The 24541-nt window shown below is 55.2% G+C and overlaps 1 protein-coding gene across 3 annotated transcripts in view; it reads left to right on the forward strand.

Annotated features, from left to right (window-relative positions):
• The window catches only part of Rara (retinoic acid receptor alpha), a 34638-nt gene extending 12564 nt beyond the window's left edge, over positions 1-22074 (forward strand). For 2 of the 3 annotated variants that reach the window (XM_027424108.2, XM_027424110.2), the window contains 7 exons: positions 14673-14821; positions 16234-16375; positions 18379-18539; positions 18713-18889; positions 19916-20120; positions 20672-20830; positions 21337-22068. In XM_027424108.2, the coding sequence (XP_027279909.1) occupies positions 14673-14821; positions 16234-16375; positions 18379-18539; positions 18713-18889; positions 19916-20120; positions 20672-20830; positions 21337-21557 (1214 nt within the window). In that variant the 3' untranslated portion in view covers positions 21558-22068. Of the gene's footprint in view, positions 1-8670; positions 9324-14672; positions 14822-16233; positions 16376-18378; positions 18540-18712; positions 18890-19915; positions 20121-20671; positions 20831-21336 lie in introns of those variants that run through there. The other variant, XM_027424109.2, reaches the window with a different exon arrangement.
• The last annotated feature ends 2467 nt before the right edge of the window (positions 22075-24541 follow it).

Consider the following 24541-nt stretch of genomic DNA (forward strand, 5'->3'; position numbering starts at 1 on the left):
TGTTAGCCAATCAGTGGTTGTTTGATGTTGGGGTGGTAGAGGAGAGATGAAACCATTTTGTCCCTTCCTGCATTGTTGTCCCCCTTTGTGCCTTGTGTCCCTGGTGCTGCGCTATTGAGGGCCTTATAAATAGCTCTGAGGAGGAATGGATATAGAGGCCGAGGTGGATAAACAAACCTCTCAGCATTTGGTGGAAGTGACAGCTCCACACAGTGAGAGTGCACCCCACCTCCACCCCACCCCCTTCCAGCACCCTGAGGGAAAGGGCTTCAAGAGACAGCCCAGGGCAGCTCAGCACAGCTGGAGCCCTTGCACTCCCCCTGCCAACTCCCCCGCCCCTCAGAAGGACAGGGAGGGACTCCATGGGGGCTTTCTGCCTGGACTCTGGCCTTGGACACATGCGCAGGCTTGGCAGGGCCTGTGTTTTCTGCCTCTGTCCTCTGCCACAGGGTCACAAGTTGGCTGGGTGGGGGTCTCAGTACCCTTCCCTAGCTGGCCAAGCCAGGTAGTGGGAGGTGGCAGTGGCTATGGCCAGCTGGCAAAGTCCAGGCTTGGGGCCTGCCAGGCCGCTTACAGTAACTCTGGCCCCCAGGGCCCAGCTGGGCTCCGGGCCAGGGCCTAGGAGGAGGGAGCTGGGCCTGGCCTGGGGCAGGAGGGGGTGGAAGCAGCAGAGCAGGCCATGGCTGGCTGGCTGGCTGGCTGGCTGGTCAGCTGCTGACCTGGGAAATGTGTCCCACCTCTCCTGGTTGGCAGGGACTAAGCACCCTCCCTGGCACTCACTGCCCCTCCCACAGCCATTGGCAAGCTGCCTGGCACCACTGCCCTGTGTGCCCGGCTGGGCTGGGTCAGTGCCCCCATCTTGGTGTGGGGGCAGCACTCTGTCCCCGGAGCCAGGGAGTCTCTTTGTCCCTGGGGCAGGCTCTGGCTGGGCGCCTCGCTGCCCACAACTGGCCCTCTGCCCACAGCCACCACTGCTTCCTGGGCTGCCGCCTCTGGCTTTGTCACAGCCCCCTCCCTTCCAGGCCCCACCAGCCTTCAGGAGCAGATATAGTCTATGTCCAATCCCTTACGTTGTCTGTAGGGAGCAGACAGGTGCTGCCTCAGTTTCCCCCTGCTAGCAACTCCTCAAGCCTTTGCCTTTTATTTCTACCTTTTCTTCTCTCCACCTTACACAGGAGCGTCTGAGGACCCTGTTCTGTTCTGATTTTCTAGTGTCTATTGCTGGGGATTGGGCCAGTGTACCTATGTAAAAATAACTCCCTGCAGCGCCCTCCCCTGGGGGGCGGACACGTCTTTAGTCCCAGCCCTCTGGAGGCTGAGGCAGGTGGATCTCTGAGTTCAAGGCCAGCCTGGTCTACAGAGCAAGTTCCAGGCTAGCCAGGACTACACAGAGAAACCCTGTCTCAAAAACAAAACAAAACAAAACAAAACAATAAAGAAAAATGTTCCCTGCATTTGAAGGGAGCTAGATAGAGCTCACATTGTCACCCATTCCAGGAGCTGGGAGAATTATACTTCCAGGCTGGAGTTAGGGGGCCTGCAAGCTGGTACCTGTGAACCACTTGTGATGGCAACCATGTGATGGCAAGCAACAGGGGGCTGGACAGGGAGACTCACTGGAGGGCTGCAAGGGGATTTGGGATCTGACCCCTGTGAGAAACAAAGTAAATTTTCTGCCTTCCCCCTGAGTGTTGCAAACTCCTTCCTCTTTCTTAGAGGTGGGTGGGGAGAGCCCCCACCCTGGTAACCCACTCCCAGGGTGGGGTGCCCATATTTCGGGCAAATGGCAGCCTTCTTTGGCTTTCTCCACCCAGGTTAGGCAATGCCCTCTTCCTGCCCCCTCCTCTATGAGTTTGTGGGTTTCCCACCCCTCCCCCTCTCCTAGTAAACAACAACATCTCTTCCTCCCTACTCCCCAGCCTCTGAGTGCCTTCTAGGACCAGGGAGGCAGCTAAAATTTCACACCTTTAGTCTCTCCTTGGGACTAGGACAGAGGTCATGCAGTTCCTGGAGGTGGAAAGTAACTTTTCTTCCGTTTCTGCATGGAGCACTGATGATGCTCTGGCAATCTCCTAGGCTCCCTGCTCCAGCCCCATATCACAAAGCTGTTGGAGATGGCCTCCCCTTGCTGGCCCTCTTCTAGGTTGCACCTTAGGTGTTTTGCATGAGTTCTTCAGAGAGCAGTTGACCTGTGGGTGGCCCAGGGACTCTTTAGGTCACCATGGGGAGGTTAGGTATTGTCCTGACCTCCTGCTAGTCTCCTAGGGTGGTGGAGGCCCCAGAGATAGCACTAGACTCCTGTCCCGGTGGTGGTTGGCCCCTGCTGCCTGGTGTTTACTGTGGAGGTTTAGACTTGTGTGCAGTGTGAGGAGGGTCAAGGTTGTGTATTTTTTTTTTTTTTTTTGCGGGGAGGGGGTCAAGGCTGAGTATGTTAAGAAGGGGGATTAATGGCTTGTGTATACAGGATGAGAGGGTTCTAGAATTCAGTGTTTGAAGAGAATCAAATCCAGAGCTGAGAAGGTGGATGTCAGCCTGTATGCTGGGACTGTGTATGGGGCGGGAGCATGGTTTAGGGCAGAGGTTTAAGGGCTTGTGGGTGGTATGGACTTCCTTTAGCTGTGTTTGGGAAAAGAAGAGCAGTATCTGTAATGTTCTTGGGTTCTCTGGCCTGAGGACAAGTGGTGAACTTTGTCGTCTTATGTACCCTTGGGACTCCGTGGGCTTCGAGGTTAAAAACTTGGACATCGTGTCCCTTATATGTTGGTCTCCTGGGATCTCTCCCCTTCTGTAACTCAGGGACATTACCAGATACCTAAGAGGGCCAAGTTAGTCTAGCACATTCAGGTGTGTGCTGCCTGGCACGTGACCCAGGAGAATGGGAAGCTGCTGGGCAACCTACTCTGGGTCGGGACTTTGTGCCTGGACTGACTGTTCCAGTAGTGGCACCTTGCCCTGACAAAGGAGATAGAAGATGAGACGCTACATACAGTGCAGGAGAGCTATCCTGGGCTGCAAAACAGACCTGTTTCCCACCATCCAGACAGGCAGCTTTAGAAGGAGATTGTGGGGGACATTCTGGAGTGTGGGAAGAGTATTGAGGCCTCAGTGCTCTTGTTGAATCTTGTCCTGGTTGCTGGAGACCCTGCCTCTGACTTCTCCCAGTAGGGGGCGCAGGGAAGGACACTCCCCCACCCCCATGCCTGCCTCCTCCTGTGTTTTGGATTGGGGGACTGGAGAGAAAGATAAGAAGCCCAGGGAAAAAAATCTCCATCCTGCCCTGGAAGCTGTGGATACAATCTGTTCACACCCCCGCCCAACCCCACTCTGCCCTCTTGCAGCCCAGCAAGAACACGAGCTTGCAGAACTCAGCGGCAGCCTCCTCCTACCTCATCCCCAGACAGACTCCAAAGGAACAGAGTGTAAAAGCCATAGTTCTTCTACATATTTTGTTGCAATTTGTGAGGTGGGGGTGGGTAGAAGCAATCAATAGAAAAGTTGACACAGGAACCTGAGAGGGTGGCTACAGATTTTCCTTCCACATGTTGGCCGAGTACTTGTCTAGATAGAGGGATGTGGTCCCCTCCTCCTCCCTGTCTTCCCAGAGCCCAGGTTTCCAAAGGAGGAGGGTGTGTGCTTTTCTCCTCATCCCCTGCTCGGCTGTTCCCCTAGCTTCTTTCATTCTTTCCAGGACAGTAAGAAGGACAGCCTCGGGGATGGGGTGCTGCCCACCTATGCCTTTCTTGGGGTCCAAAATGCAGTCAGACCAAAGACCTTCAGATGGGGTTTTCATTGAAAGTGGGGCACCTCACTGTTTATCTCCCAGGAGGGATAAATGTAGTCCCTCTCAGGGTAGGATCTCATCATGGATTGGGGGAGGGGACATAGGGAAGGAAGCCTGTCTTCCTCTTAGGTCAGTCAGGGCCTCCAGGCATTGTATCCACCTCTTGCTAACCTCTTGCCCAAGGGGTGTGTGCCATGGGGCTGTGCCAGTGCAACCCAGGGCTGCCCTTGGATGTGTATGTTTGGGACTGTAGCGTGTGTGTGTGTGTGTGTGTGTGTGTGTGTGTGTGTGTGTGTGTGTGTGGGACTGTAGCATCCACGTGTATGTTTATTTGGGACTGTAGCATCTTCATATATGTGTGTATGTGTGTGAGTGCACACGCGTGCGTGTGTTTGGGATTGTATTATCTGCGTGTGTTTCAAATAATGTTGGGACAGTGCCTTCTTCCATAGTAAGGATAGACGAGGGGCGGTCCCTTAGCCCTGGCAGCATTAGTAATTCAGGTCCTTCTCTGCACAGCTGGACCCCAAGTTGCTGGAAATGCCAGTCCGCCTAAAGGCTAATACCGCTCTACTACTTGCTGACACACAGAAGCAGTTCTTTCTGTGCAACCTTGGGCAGGTCACTCCACCTTTCTCTGAATCTTTTTGCCCTTCTGATCCGCCTCTGGCAGGCTGCTTGCTGTGAGGCCACAGTGACCTGCTTGCTGAGTATGGTCTCTGATAGCTTCAAGTACCTTGAAGAGCAGTGAGGACAAGGGGAGGGGTGGAGCCGGTATTGTCTCAGGGATGGCTGTCCTGTATTAGGACCTGATGTCTAGTCTGGCACTGGGCCTCATGTTCTCCTGTTTGTTGTCAGAGGGTGGGCAAAGGAGGGAGCCCTGCTTGGCACAGGCTGGCGTTGGAGGTGGTTGGTGGTAGTGAGGGTTCAGCCCACACCTGCTAAGGGCTTGCTCAGCACAAAGCCCTGGGGGAGCTGGGAATGGAGATGAGACTGAGTAGCAATGAGGCCACAGCCTGCAGGCAGCTGCCACCCAGTATCCTAGCCCCTGCTGCTGGCCAGAGCCTTCCCTCCCTCCTCTCACTGCCCTGGGACACTGCGTTCCTCCTTGACCTGCTTCTCGACCTCGTGGCTGCCAGAGCAGACATCTCACCCCAGCTTTTCTGTCTAGCTTCGGAAATCCTGTTCATCCTTCAAGGGACTTTTTTTTTTTTTTTTAAGCTGGGGATCTTGAATGTGACCTCTTCCCAGAATCCTTCTGAGGTGTCCCCTTCCTCATGGCACTCCCCCCTCCTCTGAATGCCTGTGGCTCACACCCTGTCTTACACCATCCGTCTTTCTGCCATGAAGTTCCTCCTCCCTGGTTTCTATATTGGGTGCCAGTTATTTGGGAGAACGTTGCTTGATCATGAGGGACGGTGTCAGGTCCCTTAGCACCTTGCAGCTGTGAGGAGAGTCTACCACATCACTGGTGCCAGGAGCTACATCAGTGAGCAGAAAGATGTGGAAGGCTTCCGTGCCAACACCTCACACTAGCCGTGGACCCCACACTGCATTTGCAAGCCCCTGCCCTCCTGGGAGTCCACAGCCTTGTGCCCTGTCTCAAGTAGCATCTCCCATTTCCACGACTTTGTTGTTTGTTGCTGGTCCACAGCATATCTGGGTATGGCAGAGGGACTGCAATCCCAGCATTCAGAAGGCTGAAACAGGAGGGTGGAGCGGAGTTAAAGGCCAACCTCCATTTATTCCACAGGGAGGCCTTGTGTCCCCCATCAAAACCCCCAAAGCTGTATACCAAATACCACCCCCTCTCCTTCCAGCTGCCCTGCATTGATTCTGCTGGTCACATTTCTGGTGAGGGCCAGGGAGATAGCTGAGTGGGTAAAGGAACTTAGCATCAAGCTTGACAATTGGAGTTTGGTCCTGGGGACCCATATGGTGAAAGAAAACCAGTTCCTAAAAGTTCTCTCTCTCTTTTTCTCTCACAAAATAAAGCTTTATTTTATGTGTATGGGTATTTTGTATTCATGCCTGTCTGTCTACCATGTGTGTGCCTGGTGCCTACAGAGGAGAGAAGAGGGTTTTAGGTCACCTAGAACTGGAATCATCATGAGCCACCATGTGAGTGCTGGGAATCAAACCAGGGTCCTCTAGAAGGACAGTCACTAATTTTTACTACTAAGCCATCTCTCCAGCATCCACACACACACCTGTTTTGGGGTCACCCTACATCTCTGCATCTACCTCCTAAGTGCTGGAATTACAGGTGTGCACCACCATACCCCTTGAAAGCTGTCCTCTGACATTCATACACATGTTGTGGTATACATATACACAATATATGAGATCTTATTTGAAAATATCTTGTGAGTCCACCATCCTCTGCCTATTACCACAGCTACTTAGACTAAGCCAACCTTGTTGGCTGTTTGGATTATCATAGTGCCTTTTTTTCCCCTTGTTTTTGTTTTGTTTTGTTTTGAGACAGGGTTTCTCTGTAGCTTTGGAGGCTGTCCTGGAACTCACTCTGTAGACCAGGCTGGTCTCGAACTCACAGAGATCCGCCTGCTTCTACCTCCCAAGTGCTAGGACTATGGGTATGCGCCACCATGGCCGACCAGACATTCTTGCCATCTTGTAACTCATTCTTCATCGCCACAATGAAATCTTGCCTCTCCTTTACTTATTCCTGTCGCTTGAAAGTGTACAAGCCCACCTGGTCTAGGCTGGCCTTAGCCTATTCTCTGGCCTGGTTCTTTGTACCCTCTCCTGGAATTTTATTATCCATCCTTTCTGGTCTTTTTTCAGATGGTAGTATGAACTCACCAACATCTGTGACCTTTGCACAGCCACCAGCCCTCACTGTCTCTCCTCTTTGCTTACTCGGAACTTCAACTTTGTTTAGGTCTCTGCCTTGAGTTCTTCCCTGACCCTTGAACTTAATTGTCCCTAAGAGTACACTATGTTTGCGTCATAATATCACTTATTGGTTTACAGCATATATATATATATATATATATATGCATACATTTGATGATGTCATTATTTGCCTATTTTCCTGTCATTTTTCATAAGGTCTTTTAAGGCATGCTTACCAGGCCAGCCATATAGAACACAATCAGAAATTACAATTCATCCTAAGTTTATTTCTGACAGGGTCTCATTTATCCAAGCCTGGCTTCAAACTTGCCAAAAGTAGCCAAAGATGACCCTAGAACGTCTTTTAGTTTGTTTTTCGAGACAGGGTCTCACTGCTTAGCTCTGGATGTCCTGGAACTCCCTCTGTAGTCCAGGCTGGCCTGGAACTCAGAAATCCACCTGCCTCTGCCTCCCAAGTGCTAGGATTATGGTTAGGGTTAGGGGGTTAGGACTATGATGACCCTAGAACTTCTGATTCTCTTGCTTCCACCTGCCCAGTGTTGGGATTATAGCATGTATGCAGCACTGCTTTGTCAACTTTGGCTGCATCTCTTCCCCTCTCTCTAAGCTCTTTTCTCTTTTGACTCTTTAAAACTTGAGACAGGTTGCACTGTGCTGTTTCACAGAATATTGATTCACTTTGTAGCCCAGGCTGGTCTTGAATTCGTGACTCTCCTCTCTCTGTAGCTGGGATAATAGGCTTGTACTTCCAGACCTGTCTGTATAGGCTCTTGGAGTTGTTGTAAGAATTAAATGGCAGCATAACTGAAGAACCTGGCTGTAGGCAGGGAAATAGCTCATTTGTTAAAGTGCTTGCTGTGCAAACATGGGCACCTCTGGACATCACGAATGGACAAAACCTGGCGTCTAGGTTAACCCGTGTATTCTTATCCCTTCTTTTAAGAGAGCAAGATAATAGGAAACCCTATTCTTCCCTGGGTATCCCTTCTTTCTAGGGACCTATCTAACCTAGGCGTTTATTCCACAGAAACACACATCCTAGGGAGGAAGCGGTCGGCTGAAAGGCACCAGTCTCCCCTTTTATCTGTCCTGGGCTGGCCCATCCCAGTTCCCGGGCTGGGAGACACCCTGGGCGGAGCTTTGCTCGCCGGAAGCACGCAGCGTGTGGGAGGAGAGCTCCCCACTTGTGTTTGTGCTAACAGCTTAGTTCTGCCGCGTCGGATTCCGGCGGGCGAGCCGGCAGCCGGAGTCTCACATGATGTCACAGACAGTGACACAAGCTGGGTGTCTCATTCCGACACAGCGCCCAAGCTGCACAATGTCATACCCGGGACACCCAGCACTCTGCATTGATGGATCTAACGCTGGGCCACCTGCATCTGGGCTCTGTGTCCTTTACCCGCGTGTTTGGAGTTTGGGGTCGGGCCGAGCCGAGAAGGGGGCCCGGTGGGCGAGCCCCGAAAGCGGGTTGGCGAGCGGGTGATGTCACGGGCAGTGGTGGGTGGGTCACCAGGAGGTGAGGCGCCGCTGGGCGAGTTCAGCGAGAGTTCAGCCGCATTGCATTAGGCAAATGAAGCCAGGGCTGGGTCGTGGGGGGGTGTTTTTAGGGGGAGGACACCGGGACCACCCCACCTCCCCGCTGCAGCATCGCCCGGTCAGGAATTGACCAAAAGTACTAGGGAGGCTGAGAGCCGGAACTGGGATGGGGAGGATTCCCTCCGCTCTTCCGTCTTGCCTCCTGGTGCACACCGCTCTCCATACCCAGCCTGGCTCTGTCCTTGGCGCATTTCCCGCCTCTGCTCCCACTCCGATGCTCCCCCACTCGCGGTCCACATGCTACCTTCTAGCCCTCGCTTTCTTGCATCTTGTTCTGTGCAGCCGGACCCGCAGGGAAAGGGTTAAGCCAGGGGCGGCGCCTGGCCAGGGCGGGGCGGAGGCGAGGGGCTGGGATCCCAGAGAGGGGGCGCGCGGGCTTGGGGCGGGGGGGGGGGGGCGGCGCGCACACCGGAGACCGAGCAAGCGGCCCGCCGCCGGACCGGCGGAGGCGGGGCCGCACGGGGTTCCCCCACCCGTACCCGGAATCTAAGCGGCGGCGAAGCCCGGGAGCCCTGGCCGGCAGAAGGAAGTGCTCGGTGACCCCCGTCTCCGCCCCGATCCCGCCCCAGGCCAGCGGACTTGGGGAACCGCTGGACTCTGCCTGGGACACCGGAGCCTCCAGTTCTCGAGCCGCCGGGCGTTCCCTTCGAGCGAGCGCCGAGGGACCTCCTCCCAACCCGCGCAACTTCCCGCTTTTCACCTGGGACCGGCGGAGCGACCTGCAGACTTAGGCGCGGGCAGTTCTGGGCAGGGTGCCCCCCCGAGGGGCCGCCCGTCGGGGCGAAGGGACTTGTCCCTTTGCCCCCCAGCCGCTTTGCGTGGATGGCACCTCCGGCTGAGTGACGGGAGCCGCGTGCAGGACTTTACCTCCTGGACCTCTGGCCTTGGTGGGGCAAGATGTACGAGAGTGTGGAAGTCGGGGCGCTCGCCCCCGCCCCTAACCCCTTCCTAGTGGTGGACTTTTATAACCAGAACAGGGCCTGTTTGCTCCCAGAGAAGGGGCTCCCTGCTCCGGGTCCCTACTCCACTCCGCTCAGGACTCCGCTTTGGAATGGCTCAAACCACTGTACGTACCGGCCTCCACTGTGCTACCGTAGGAGCTGGGGTGGCGGTGGCGGTGGCGGTGGGGGCCTCTCTACCCCTCACTTTCTTTCCGTTGTCTCGCTGTAAATCGGTTGTCCTAGCTGGACAGTTGCCCTCCACCCAGTGACCCTGGCGCGCTACCATGGTAGGGCTCAGTAAGTTTGAGCCTTCCTCCTCCTGGGGACATGAAATTCCGGCCGCTGGCCCCCCCATTTACATCTTCTTGGTTAGGATCCACAGCCAGCTGGAGGGTGGGATAAAGGTCCTGGCTGTGGGCTTGTGTGTTCCGAAGAGGAGGGGCTACCTCCCCAGATCCCTTCCGTGCCAAAGCCTAGGGAGACCTGTCTCCCGTGCGTGCAGCAGCTGCTGCCCCCAGCCTCTGCTCTTGACTCACTGATGCCGGTGGTAGGCGACTGCTCCCTGTCTTTGGTGTTGACAGTGGGGTGTGGGTGTGGCAGAAAGGGACTTCAGCAGACAGTTGCTGTCCTGGCCACCCTTTACACTTTGAGAGGCAACTAGTCCATCTTGGGGGCAGGTCTGGCCCCAGACACCTGGCTGGCAGGGTGCACTTTTGTGCTTGCAACGGGGAAAATTGGTGTGAAGAATCTTCTTAATTTTCATCCTGGTTGCTTTCTTGGGGATGTTTGCTTTTTAAGATTGCGGAGCTGGGGACGACACCTCTGGCAATGAGAAAACATCTCCACTACTCATGGGGCCTTTTGTTACCCTGTCTAGGGAAATAGGGCCAGGCTTTGTGCAATTAAGAGGGACAACTGATGTGATCCCTGATGTCCTGGCTGCCCTCTCTAGTCTGGTTCAGTTGGGTTCAGGCTCTGCTGTAAGGGAGGGTTCTGTTCACACCCAGGACCTGTGCGCATGCCCCAGGGTGCACACCTGGGCGTGTTTATGCCTTCTGTGAGGTCGTGTTATTAGATGGTAGGGAACTGGTGCTAGGGTGTTAGGTGGCTCAGGTTTCATCTTCCACTCTGCTGTGGGATCGCTGCTTCCCAGGAGGCTGTCCTACCATCCCATACCTGCTGCCACCCTTTTGCGTGCCAGGGAGCAAGAAGATTGGGTCTCTTAGGACCTGCCACAAGTTTTCTCAACCTGTGGGTCGTGACCTCATGGAGGAGGGTCAAATGACCCTTTCACAGGTGTCAGATATCATTTACATTATGATTCCTGACAGTAGCAAAATTACAATTATGAAGTAGCAAGGAAAATAGTTTTATGGTTGGGGATCACCGCAACTCAAGGAACTGTACTAAAGGTGGGAATTGGGGAGGTTGAGAACCACTGGCCTAAGCATATTGGGGAAGACTGATGTAGAAAAGGATTTGCCCACCCACAACCCTTCCTGCATCAGAAGACAGACCTGAGTTAATGACAGCCCACCCCTGCCCTTTCAGACACCTCTTCCTTAGGCCTTTCCTATTGTCCTGCCCCCTGACCTTTGCCTCCAAGGCAGAATCAGCTGTTAGGTTTTAGACTAGGAGGGGTGGGTGATCATTGACTTTGGAGAAAGGAGGTGAGAAGTAGCATCATGACCCTTCCCATTATCCCAGCACTGTAAGGAGGAGCCACCCCTGGGGGGGAGTAATTGGGCTGAGCTCCAGGCTCCCCTCTCCCTTCTCCATTGCTCTGGGGGGGGAAGGTAGGATCTCGGCCCCTGGGGTCTCTTTCCCCAAGCCCTCTAAGACAGCTGAGCTCTTCTTGACCCGGAATGTAAGGGAGGAGGGTAGTAGAGAACTGAGGAGATAGCCCATCGGGGAGCCTCCCTGTCCCCTCCTTTCTCCAACCACTGTGCATGGGGAAGCGGAGACCTGCCTGCACACAGAACCTGCTGTGGGATTAGGGTAGTGGCCTGAGTAGAGCTTTGTTGTCCATGTTCACCAGCCGTCACTCACTCATGTTGAGTTGCTTTGGGGTACTTGGTAAGGACCTAGAGTCAGGGTGACCACTGGACCTTTCCTAGTGGAGCCTGTGTCACTGCCTTGGAAAGAGCCTTTTGGTGTGCAGAGACCAGTGCCTGGAGTCACCTCTAGATGTCATGGGAAACACTACCCCCTAGCCTGCACCAATGGAGGGAGGAGAGCAAGTTGGCTGTGGGTGGAGACCTGCCTTGGGGACTTTGCTTCCCTCCCATAGCCCCCATTTCAGTACACTAGAGGATAAGGGGGTGCACAGGATGTGGCTCCCCATCTGTCCCCCACCAGTCCCCGCAGCAGCTCACGCCTCCGCTGGCTTCCAGACGTCCAAGAATGTGAAGCACGTGGATGCCCATAGTGTGTGTGGGGGATGGGAGAGATGCTTATCATCGACTGACCGCTAAGTTCGAGCCTCGCTTTGAGTGTTCTGGCTATGTTGCACCCAGAGCCACGCTCACCCTCTCCCCATGAGGAGAAAAGGCAATACTGAGGCTTCCACGCCCCCTCCCCATCTCTCCCTAGGGGCTGTGAAGGGAGCTGCAAAGAGGGCGCCAGCTGGATTGGGAGGGGAGCCGCTGGCCAGGGGCCCAGCTGATTTCCTGCTGATCTCCTTCAGGAAACTGGCCCCTTGCGCGAGCCTGCGAACTGCTCTGGGGCGTGGGGACCCGCGCCGTGTGCGCCCGCCCAGGAGGGGAGGGGGGAGGGGCACCCTGGCAGCGGCGGCGAGAGGGGACGCCGGGCTTCCTGGGCCGGTTCCAGCCCTTGGCTGCTCGCTGGAACTTTGAGCTGAGGTCTGGTCCTTCTCCAGCCCCAGCCTTTCTGCAGGAAGTGGAGAGATTTGTGGGCTGGGGCCTCGAGGGAGGGTGGCTGGTGGGGTGGGGCCTGGCCAGGGTAGTCCCCCCGCCCCCCACCTGCTTATACTGGACTGTAACTGTGTCCTAACTCAGCAGGGCCTGAGAAGACCCGCACTTCTGGCTTGGTTTTGACACTGGCCTCCCTAGGCTGCTGGCTGGGGAGGCCTGGGGAGGTGGGGGACCTGGGCCTTGGGATTTGAACTTAAAACGTAGAGCTGGAAATCTCAGAGGTTGAGTTACCTACCTGGGTGGCAGGTGAGGGTGGGGTGCAGACAGAGCTACAGCCTTAGAGGTAACCATAGCCAGCTGCTGGGGGTGGTTTGAAAAGAGACCTACCCAGCCCCCACCCCTCCTAGGGTCATGTCGGCCATGTTGCCAAAAACAGTTTTTAAAAGCACAACTCTTTAATCTCCATGAACAACTCTCTGGACTTTGCCTTAACTCCAGATTGTCTGAGCCTTTGCCACTCTGGTCTGTCCTTGGCCTTTTGGTCTTCATCCTGGTACTCTCTCCCTGTGCCATGCCTCCCTCCCTCCCGTGGCCCTGAACCCCAAATCTCCTTTCCCTCTAATTTGGCTCAATTTGGAGGTTGGGATGGAAGGGGGGCAGGTCCAGGGCAAAGGGTGGGTTAGGAGGAGGGAGGGGAGGTCAATGCCTTCTTCCTGTGCTTGTTGGAATGCTGACCAGGATTGGGAGGCCAGGCGTGTTCCCCCCTTTGACGCCCCCCCCCAGTCTGGATTGTCTATTGTTACTGCTTTTACATCTTGGAAAAAGTTAGCACGACAAAGGGTTCCTTTGTCACTCGCCCCTTTGCCTCCTGGCCTCACCCAGGCCCCCCAACCCCGCCCCCCAGCAGCTGTTCTCAGGCCTCCCTGACTGTTTGATTTGCTTGTCAGGCCTCCTGAGAAGGAAGTGGGGTGAAAAGCTAGGGCAGGGCAGTTCTGTGTAGGCATGAGGAGCAGATTGGGCAGGTCACTCTACACCTCACGGAGGTATAGGTGAGAGTCTTTTTCCTGCAGGATGGTCTCTGGTTAGCGAATGGGTTTCAGCAGTGCTGGTTGGCCAGGCCGATGGCCAGATCCAAATAGGAGCCAGGAAAAGCCCTGCCAAGGCCATTGGCGTGGTTCCCTGGTGTGTTTGCAGGTAATGAGAGTGATAGTAGGCAGTCAGGCTCCAGTGTCCCCGAGTGTCCTACCCCTCTGCCTGGGCTTTGCAGCCACAGGAGTCATTCACAACACGACATAGCACAAGCTGTTAGATGCTTGGGCACAGGGACCGTGTACCTCGCCATGCACTCACTGGGGATTGATAGGTCTAGGCGAGACTCGTGAAAGTGGATTCTCACCCATTCTTGACTCTGTAGAAAGGGATGTGACAGAGGAGGCTGCTGGAGAGCCCTTTGGGAATCTGCAGTAGTGTCTGCTATAGTTATCTGTCATACTTTATCCCCAGTGGCCCAGACTCTGGGCATAACCAACTCTCACCCAAGTAGCCATGTTTGTCTCGGGCAATGGGCATAGAGCCAGGCGCAGAGCTTTTGCTTGGGTGGACTGCCCCTGTTGGCTAGGTCACCCCTCCTGGCTGCCCCCTTGGAGCTGAATAACAGTGGAGGGGGTAGTAACCCGGATGTAGTATTAGGCCAGACAGACAGAGCATTGATGGGAACAGACCCCTTTTGTCACACTGCCTCCCTACAGACATGGGGCATCCAAAGAGATGGACTTGTAGGGGCCGTGGGGGAATTCTTCTACTGTCTCCAGGAGCTCCCCGTCTATCTCAGGGTGTTCACCTGCTTTGCATCTGCATATGATTCTTCGTGTGTGTGTGTGTGTGTGTGTGTGTGTGTGTGTGTGTGTGCGCGCGGCGTGCGTGCGTGCGTGCGTGCGTGTGTGTGCATTGTGTGTGTGTGCATGTGTGTGTGTGCGTGCGTGCGTGTGTGTGTGTGTGTGTGTGTGTGTGTGTGTGTGTGTGTGTGTGTGCATATGCACTCGCCTTGGACCCCACCTTAGCCAGGGGATTGTTTGGGTGGGGGAGGGGTTCTAGCTGCTGTCAGAGGGGTGGAGGAGAGAGCGGAAGCAGAAGGGGCCAGGGAGTGGCTGGCTTTGGATATCCTGTTGACCCCAGTTTCCTTTGCTTCCAGCCCATGTCCTTCCCTCCCTCTTCATTAAGCCTTAACTCCTCAACTTGGGGGAGCCCTGGCTAGGGTGCTATTTGTGTTAGGGCTTTGAAATCCAACTCACTCTCTCACCCTCCAATTATAGCTCTCTCTCTCTCTCTCTCTCTCTCTCTCTCTCTCTCTCTCTCTCTCTGTGTGTGTGTGTGTGTGTGTGTGTGTGTGAGTGAAGGTGGAGATACAGGAGCTATGGGTCTGGATATTTAACCGTCAGCCTCCTTCCCCCAGCTGGCTGTTGAGGACCAAGTTTGCAGAGACCATCACTGTCTAGCCTTTGAATCTTGCCCTCAGTGGTGAGGCCAGGATTACTTTGCGTAGAGCGGACAGGGTGCTGAGGGTAGTAACCTGGGTCTCTAACTCTCCTTCTTCTCTTCTAGCCATCGAGACCCAGAGCAGCAGTTCGGAGGAGATAGTGCCCAGCCCCCCCTCGCCACCACCTCTGCCCCGCATCTACAAGCCTTGCTTCGTCTGTCAGGACAAGTCATCGGGCTACCACTATGGGGTCAGCGCCTGTGAGGGCTGCAAGGTGAGTGGAGGGTGTCATGGACAACAGTCTTGAGCAGATAAATAGGATGCCCCTGCTATGGTGTCCTCAGGATGTAGTTGGCAGCGGTGGTGTCGAAGCTGCCTGCTTTTGCTTCTTCAGCAACTATGGAGGAGGAAGCAGAGGAGGAGGAGGTCGAGGTCTACAGCAGGGCCTCCTCCATAAATGAGCAGTGTTCCCTCAAACCAGAAGCCCCTCCTGCCATGCTCTCCTTGTCTCCATCCTCTGGCTGGCAGGGTATACCCTGGCCCTGCCACTGTTGCCCAGGTTGCCATGGTGAGCTGGCTGCTGCCTGGCCCTTGGCTGGGGACCCAGGAGGCCTGCCCCCAGTGGCCTTGCCTGACGCTTTTCCATGGCATCCTTGCAGGAGACAGCTAGTAGCAGACACCCTGCCTTGGCTCCCTTCAGGTGTCCAGGCTGTGGGCTCCCTAGTGGCCGATGGGTTTCCTGCCACCTTAGTCATACTGGTCTCTAGGCACGTGTGCGTAGCTGAACCTTCCTGGCCACTCTGGTCCTGGCTGCTTTGGAACCTACCTAATAGCAGGACCTCTGCTTCAGCTTCTTCCTTCAAAAATAAGAGCCTAGAATCTCTATGTCCTCAGTACTTGCAGCTCTTGGCCCTGGAACCTCAGCCTGGAATAGCCACCCCCAGTGAGATCAAAGTCAAGGGCAGTGTAGGACCATATGTGTGTGCTGACCCTGTCTGGTTTGTCCTGCTTTATTGCTGCCTAATCACTCTGTTTCTGGGCTAACTTGTTTGCAGAACCCTGGGCAGCCAGGCTTTTCTGTGACTGTCCAATGTGTATGTCTTGTTGGGGAATGGCTTGTTGTCTTGCTCACAGGTGTGACGAGTGCACACAGTCCTTTCTTAGCCCCATGAGTGTGCATGACTGCACAGTCCCTTCTCAACTACCTCTGGCTGTCTTCTTTTGAGACAGGGTCTATTATGTAGCTCTGGCTGTCCTGGAACTCTCTGTGTAGACTATGCCAGACTCAGACTCTACAAGATGCACCTGCCTCAGCCTCCCAATGCTAGGATTAAAAGTGTGCTCCACCATACCTGTTCCTCCTGCTTTTTTTTTTTTTTTCCTCCTTGCTGTATCGCTAGTCCCAGGCTGTGCATCCCAGAAACCTCTTCTCCTATCTCCAGCCTTGTGTGTCCTACTCCAGACTCAGCCCTGAGTCCCTTTCTTTGAAAGAGACCAGTCAAGTATTGAGATGGAGGTTGGGGAAGATTCCGGGCCAGCCTGTGGGATAGACAGGCCCAGGTCCTCTCTAAGAGTGTCCTTTCCCCACTGCTTCTGCCTTCTTAGTAGCAGAGGCTCTGGGCAGCAGGAGCTGGGCTGCCCTCACTGTAGGTGTGGATAACCCGTCTCCTTTCCCTCTGTATCCAGGGCTTCTTCCGACGTAGCATCCAAAAGAACATGGTGTATACTTGTCACCGGGACAAGAACTGTATCATCAACAAGGTGACCCGGAACCGCTGCCAGTACTGCCGGCTGCAGAAATGCTTCGAAGTGGGCATGTCCAAGGAGTGTGAGTGTCACAGGGCCGGGGGCCAAGCCCCGCCCAAGGTGGGGCCTGCAGTGCTTCTGAAGGCCGGGGTGGGGGTGCTGTGTGCCTGTGTGCACATGTGGGAACATGTGTGCCGTGGCAGCAGGCAGGCACGGTTAAGGGTGCTTTGTAGATAACCACACGAACCTGTCTGTGAGACTGGAGGGCTCTGTGTCCGGGCCTTGTTGAGTGTTTTAAGCACAGAATGCACAAAGCCATTCCACTAGCACGTCGGGTTGTGCGCCTGCATGCTTGTGCATGGGTGCCTATCCCCAGGATAGCTTTCTTTCTCCTAGGCTTTGCTTGACTTTGGGGTGTGGCTCAGTAGCATACCCCAGTCCCTTGTGTATCTTAGGGGAGGGGCCTGAACTCCAGAGAGTGTGAAGTTTGTATGTGTTTGATGGGAGGCTGCCACAGGACCCCCTGAAGCCATTGTCTGGATAAGCCTGGAACTCAGAGTTGGGAGAGAATCGGGCTTCTCAGATCCAGGAGGAACAGGGGTTTCCAGTTTGGGCTCAGCTGAGGCCCTGACGGAGGAAGGGACAGAGGGAGGGCTGGACAGGGAGAGACCCTCTTGTGTTGAATCATGGGTGTTGCCGTGGTGACCAGTGATTGATGATGTCAGAGATAAATGACGCTGACAGACGCCTCCTTGTCTGCGTGGCCGTTGCCATGGCGCCTGAGCCTTGGGGGATGAGGTGGGGGAGGGGGCCGCAGGACCCCCTCCAGCCCTTTGTGGGGAGGGGTGCAGGGAAAGATGGTTCTGACTAATACACCAAGAGCCCCTGCCAGGAATAGAGGGCTGGATATCCTGCTGCCTCCTGTCATCAAAGACTGGGAGTGCTGGTCCTGCACTCAGGAAGTGGTGACTGTCCTCTGCAGAGTCTGTGACAACTTGGGACAAGCTGGACTGAGACCTTTTGCTAAAAGGCTGTCACTTCCTTCTCCCTTTGGTCCACCTTCCTTCTTTTCACTGCAGAAGGACAGGACGAGGGTGGGGACCCCCTCTCTTCTCACCAACAGCCCCCCTTTCTCTCCCTCCTTCCCCTCTCCCTGGCTGCTCTGTGCCCCGGAGCTGAGCAGCTGCCATTTCAATAGAATTAAAGCTTCCGAATGATAAACGTCTTGTCACAGCTGCAATTTTCTCTTCCCAAATTATCCCCCCACTCTGCCTCTCCCTCTCCCTTCTCTCCCCTGCACTTTATTGAATTTGCAGAATCGACATGAGTGATCTCCAAATTATGCCAGCTCCCCCCCCACCCCCATCCCTCCCTGGACCCCCACCCCCACCCTTCCTTCCTCCCGCGTCAGCAGCCACCACGGAGGCCCTGTGAGTGATTGTGTGTCTGGGGTAATCGGCTGGTAACGACCCCATCGCTTCTTTAAAACCAAGTGGTGTGTGCGGCTCAGCGCCCCTGGTGATTTGTCAGCTCCCCAGCTAATGGGCCAAGAGATTCTTCTGCTGGGGCCCCCATTCTGTGCTTGGGGAGCCCTATTCCTTGCTTGCCCAGGGAGCTGCTTTGAGGCGGTCTCAGGGATCCCCCAGGGAGATTGCTGCCAGGGGAGTTGGGACACTAAGGGTTCCTGGCAGGCACAGAACAGGGACTCAGTTTGCATGACTGCCAGTCTGGATGTGCATTCTTAGAGTATGGGCTGGGGTAGTTTCGTGACAGGGTGCTACACACTGGCCTTGTGTGCATTGTGTGCACTCGTCGTCACCGCTGCAGTCACGGGCCTGGAATGGGGTTTAAGAGGAGTCAGGTAGACATGGAGGGCTAGTGTGGCACATTGCTAATTTGGCATGTTGCTTTGTGTGCGTGCGTGCATGCCTCTGTGTGTGTGTGTGTGTGTGTGTGTGTGTGTGTGTGTGTGTGTGTGTGTGTGTGTGTGTGTGTGTGTGTCTGGTTGGTGGATAGCATGGGCTGAGCCTGGTCCTGGTCCTGAGCTGCAGTAGTCACTGTCTAACCCATCCGTGTCCCCCACAGCGGTGCGAAACGATCGAAACAAAAAGAAGAAAGAAGCTCCTAAGCCTGAGTGCTCAGAGAGCTACACGCTGACGCCCGAGGTCGGGGAGCTTATTGAGAAGGTTCGCAAAGCGCACCAGGAGACCTTCCCGGCCCTCTGCCAGCTGGGCAAGTACACTACGGTATGCTGGCCAGTGAGGGTGCTACATGCCTGGGGCCCCGGCTGCCATCCCCTCCTGCACCTCTCTCCTAGCAGCTGTCCGGAAGTAAAGGCTGGGTGGAGGGCGGGCAGTGAACAGGCTGAAGAAGGAACGGGTGCCGTAGCTGAGGCCCTCACTCTCCCGGCCTCTTCCAGAACAACAGCTCAGAACAACGAGTCTCTCTGGACATTGACCTCTGGGACAAGTTCAGTGAACTCTCCACCAAGTGCATCATTAAGACTGTGGAGTTCGCCAAACAGCTTCCCGGCTTCACCACCCTCACCATTGCTGACCAGATCACCCTCCTCAAGGCTGCCTGCCTGGATATCCTGGTGAGAGTCTGCCCCTGACCTTGGGCCATGTTCCTGTCCTTGTAGGATTTATTCTGAGCCAAACAGCCACTTTCCTGAACCTTTCCCAGAATCCAAATGCCCACCGCCCACATGGGCCACGCTCTTCCTCTGGTGTCTACCTGTCCACCACCTCCTAGAGCGCAGGTGTCTTCTGGTTCACTTGCTCCCTGTGCCTTCCTCTCTCCCAGTGGGGGAGGCAAAGAACAATTTATGGATGTTGCCAGCTGATAATGCTGGCTGAAAGTGGGGTGAAAGCTGTCCTGTCCCCTCCCTGTGAAGAGCAGTGTGACTACTGGGACCCTAGAGAGGCGCCAACTCTAATACTTGGTAGAGGGCATCATGAGCAGGTACCGTTTGCTGGGAGCGGGCAGCAGAAAGGCCTGCTTCTGGGACACACGGTAGCTCTTGGTGGCCTGACTTGTGAGTGGGTGCCAGAAGTAGTGAGACTGCCCAAGCCGAGGCTAGGAGGTGGCTCCCCTGTGATTCCTGCCAAGGGTTCCATCCACCTTTTCCTTCACACATCCTGGGTGAAGAACTGGGGAGATGCCATGTGCCTGTCCCCAGTGCACAGTTGTGGGAGGCACCTTCAGGAGCAGACTGTTCAGGCTGAATGAGATGGTCCTGGGGACAGACCTGCCTTGTTTCTTGCTGACTGGAAAGTCCTTTCCTTCCAGATTTCTCTATTAGGGGGCGGCTACACGGCCAAGATCTGCTGCCCAGTGCAACGGTGATGGACACAAGTATCTGATTAAATTTAATTACAGTTAGACTTAGTTCAGCCCCTAGTTGCATTAGCCACATCTCAAGTGCTCAGTAGCCTCACGGGGCTGGTGGCTACTGCATTGGATGGTGCAGACAGAGCCTTTCCATCATTGGAGAAAATTCTGTCAGCCAGCCAGCCATGCTCTGGCTGCTTGCCAGGGGGGCCTCTGGGGATGCTGGAGCTGGTGTGCCAGGAGGCGGGAGGCGCTCCAGTCTCTGAACCTGTACATCCCCTGCACCCAGATTCTGCGAATCTGCACGCGGTACACGCCTGAACAAGACACAATGACCTTCTCAGACGGGCTGACCCTCAACCGGACGCAGATGCACAACGCTGGCTTTGGCCCCCTCACCGACTTAGTCTTTGCCTTCGCCAACCAGCTGCTGCCCCTGGAGATGGACGATGCAGAGACTGGATTGCTCAGTGCCATCTGCCTCATCTGTGGAGGTGTGTGAGGTGCAGGTGGCTCTCGGGCGGTGTTCTGAGGCCTGGAGGGGCAGGTGTGCTCTCTAGGCACACGAGCAAGGGTCTCGGCACTTGTTCTGTCCCAGGCAACAGACACTCTTCTATAAGGTCAAGAATGAGACCCAGTTAATGTTGGTTGTTATTTTATTGTTCTACTTTTGCCATGTCACAATGGTGCAGTCTTGTCATAGTAATGATGGCTAGGAGTTAAGAGCTGCTGGGGATTCCCACCTTGTATGAGGAGAGCTGTCGGTGTTAGGGAGTGGGGTTCCCATCTCCACCAACACAGCTGCTGTGGAGAGCTTTGAGCTGCCCACACCCCACACCCGGCTTCTTTTTAGAGTTTAAAGCCTCTGTGCTGAGAGACCTCTCTGGCCTGGTGTGTGTGAGCAGCCTTCTGCCCTCTGTGGCTTGGGCAGACCCGCCCCCATGTGGCCATATCTGGGAATGCAGCTGTATGCCATGCCTGGTTGGTGGAGTTGGCTGGGTGTGAGGATGGAGGGGCTCCTGTTCAGGGGCAGTTTTGTGCTCAGACCGCCAGGACCTGGAGCAGCCAGACAAGGTGGACATGCTGCAGGAGCCGCTGCTGGAGGCGCTGAAGGTCTATGTCCGGAAACGGAGGCCCAGTCGTCCCCACATGTTCCCCAAGATGCTGATGAAGATCACGGATCTTCGGAGCATCAGCGCCAAGGGTGAGTCTCCTTTGAGTGGAGAGAGATCCACTCGGGACTGACTTGGGACCTGCTCCCCACAGCCAAGCTGGCACCTCAGGTCTTGGTGTCTGCATGTGTCTTCCTCATGTGAACCTATCTGTGTCTAGGTTATGGCTCTCGCTTTTCCGAGGTGGTTCAAGGCATTTCTCTGTAACAGATCATGTGGGTGTGGTCTCTGAGCGACCACTTGGCAGCTCTGCCAGCTTTGAACCTGTTTCCAGGGAGGAAGGGGACGGTGATTGGGGTGTGTCAGCGTCTGCCGGATAATCCATGACTTGAGGCACAGGGGACAACCCAGGGCCAAACCTGACAAGTGTTCAGAATGTTTTACCCAGTGGCCACACTGCGGGATCGAGAGCTGGCTTGTGTCAAGTAACTGAGCCCTGAGTGCTGTGCCTGGTAGATGCCCTTATGGGTGGCACTGGTCCCTTCTCCCTGTGACCCTCCTTTCTGGGTGAGTCTCACCTCCTCCTCCTTCCCCACAGGAGCCGAGCGAGTGATCACACTGAAGATGGAGATCCCTGGCTCCATGCCACCACTTATCCAGGAAATGCTGGAGAACTCTGAGGGCTTGGACACTCTAAGCGGACAGTCAGGGGGCGGAGGAACAAGAGATGGGGGTGGCTTGGCGCCCCCTCCGGGTAGCTGTAGCCCCAGCCTCAGCCCCAGTTCCCACAGAAGTAGCCCCGCAACCCAGTCCCCGTGACCTCCAAATGGACAGCCTTCACCCCTGCCCTGGCTTTCTCTGCCTTCCTACTGGCCACGTGACCCATCAGCCCTGCCCCGCCTCGTCCTCCCAGACAGAACTGGGAACCTTCTGCCGGGACAGGAGGGAGGAGGCAGTGACTCTGTGGACAGAGGCCTGGACCCAAGATGGACTGCCCTCTTCCGGCAGCCTGGGCTGGCATCAGGCCAAGCGTTGAGCCATGTGAGGACCTGGGCCTGAGCCCCTACGCACCTTGCCACGTCTTCATCACCAGCAAATGCCGGGACCTGGCTCCCTGTCCTCCGAACTCAAGCCATCGCTCCCCAGTTGGGGAACCTACCCCCTGCTTCAGATGGTGACGGGGGGTGGGGTGGGGGGGTGTCCAGGGTGGGGGAGACCCCCTGTACATATCCTGCGTACCAACTCCCAGATATTAATTCTCGCTGGTTTTGTTTTTATTTTAATTTTTTTGTTTTGATTTTTTTTAATAAGAATTTTCATTTTAAGCACATTTGTACTGAAGGAATTTGTGCTGTGTATTGGGGGAGCTGGATCTAGAGCTGAAGGGGTGGGTCCTGGGGATGGGCAGAGGGCTCTGAAGGGCTCCCCTCTCCCTTGTCCCAGCGGATGCTCCCGCCCCCAGCCCGTCCTCCTCAGTTTTCTCTAATACTGTGAAATACTAACTTTCCAAGGCCACCGCCTTCTCCTCCCTTATGCAGGAAACGGCTTCCCTTCTCCTCTCTGTCCAGCCATTGGGCGTGGGCGTCTTGGGCAGCTACCCCTGGGAGGAGGGGATCCTGGCTTTTGGCTCCTGCCTCTGCCCACCAAGAAGTAGGGGAAGGGTAAAGCTAGGGCCCCTTGGATGGGTAGGGTGATATCATCACTGCCCATCAGAGCTCACTTCATCCAAGCCCCAGCCCCACTGTGAAGGGGCTGGCTAAGGGGTCCAAGTTACCCCAGCCCCCAGCCTCGTAGCCACCAGCACCCCAAGGGGCCCTTCAACACACACACACACACACAGATACATACTTGGCCTGAATTCCTTCATTTCCCTGGCCTATCCCCAATCCCTCTCCTGTGCCCCCTCCTTGCCCCGCAGGACGGGACTCCAGGGGGTTCCCTCCCTCCCCCTAAACCCCTGGGCTGGGGGAGCAGGTTTTACCCTGCCCTCCTGCCTGGGTAGGGTCTCACCCCGGAGCCCACTGGTGTACCTGTTACTGCTGGGTTTCCACTGAGATCTACTGGAGAAAGAATAAAGTTCTATTTATTCTACAGTGTCTCCGCCTCTCTGCCTCTCCCTCTCCTCCCTGTCTGGGCAGGGGATGTAGGGAGCCGTCCCTGCTCAGATGGGGGCTTTCCACAGGCTCTGGGCCTCAATGGCTAAGCACAAGCACTAAGTGCCAAGGGCTTGGCAGTGGCAAGTGGCAGTGGCACTGTTTCAGTTGCCCTGTGGCAGGGTCCAGGTCTCAGAACCCTGATCTGGCAATGCCCTCAAACGGGGGCCAGGGAGAATCTCATCCAGGACAGAGGACTCAGACTGGGAAGGGTAAACAGGAGAAATGGCTCTTCCCACAGTCTGAAAAAGGAAGCCAGCCCTTGGCCTCAGAGTCCTTAGACACTGAAGCTACCCAGTGACAGACAAATGGTTACAACCTTGATGTCCATGAAGTCCTGGAGCTGGGTTCCTGGTGCCCTGACAACAGGAGAGTGGGGAGTCTGTGTGAGCCAGAAAGGACTGCCCTGCCCACTTTGAGGTGCTGATAGGCAGTAGCAGAGCTTGGAGTGTGAGCTTTCCATTCCTTTTTGCAGCATATCTCAGCTGAGAGGCCAGTGTCCTTGCCCGGAGTCACACGGTGACAGTGGGGAGGAGGGGTCCCGAACTCAGGATTCCTGCTCAACCTAGCGTTCTTTATTGGGTTCCTGAGATTCCAGAGGCATCAGACACCCCAAGATGTCTCCTTAGCAAGGGAGAACCAAAGGGTTCTGTCCCTGGAAGCCCTAGCCATTACTAGGTCAGCCACTAGGTGGCAGCAGCTGCTCACTTACCTCACTGTCCTAGAGGGGCCTTGGACGGTATGCATTTTAACATACTTGTGCACGGGCTTCCAAGAACCAATATGCACTTGGGAGACAGAGGTAGGAGAATTACCACAAGTTCAAGGCCAGCCTGGCCTGCAACACAGCAAGTTCCCGGCCATCCTGAGATACATAGTAGAACTTTGCCCTCAAAAACAAAACAAAAACCAGGATGCCGTCACATGGCTTTATAGAGCTGGAGCAAAGAGAAGGACAAGTTCAGTACATTAAATAAGTACCTTAAGAGAATAACCCCAGGGAGCGGGCTGCGCTAACAATGGCAGAGTACTTATCCGGCGTGTGTTGGTCTGGACTCTACTGTCCCCAGCACATACTTGTATATAATGAATTATGATCAAATCCCCCCATTCCCACTGCTTTGTTCCTTCCATCATCCCGCCCCCCACACCCGCCCCATCTCCATGTGCTCTTCTTAAAACCTCACTGCTCACTGAGTATACTTTGTGCTCCTGTCTGTGCTTGGGTGTATAGCTACCTGCTGGAGCATCCCTGAAGAAAACTCACTCCCCTTCCAAGGAGCTAGCGACTGCCAATAACTCCTCAGCTATGGGGTGGGACTTGGTGACTGCCTCCCCATGAGGGGATTTTGTCTGGCTTGAGTCTGCCTGATCTTTTAGACTGGATCTCTCACTGAGCCTCAAACTTGCAAATGTGGCTAGACAGGCTGGCCAGCAAGCCCCCTGCCTCACACCAGTGGGCCCAGTGTTTTTAGGTGGATGCCGAGGATCTGAATTCTGAATTCAGGTTCCTGTGCCCACTTGCCAAACACTTCACCACACTACACCCTCTCCCCAGCCCGTGACTTAGTTTTTTAAAGGGTGGGAAGGTAACTTGAGGTTCATAGTCCCTTTCCACAAAATGATAACACGATGTCATTGCTATGACAA

The sequence above is a fragment of the Cricetulus griseus genome, chromosome 7 (genome assembly GCF_003668045.3).
Source record: "Cricetulus griseus strain 17A/GY chromosome 7, alternate assembly CriGri-PICRH-1.0, whole genome shotgun sequence".
Taxonomy (NCBI): Eukaryota; Metazoa; Chordata; class Mammalia; order Rodentia; family Cricetidae; genus Cricetulus; species Cricetulus griseus.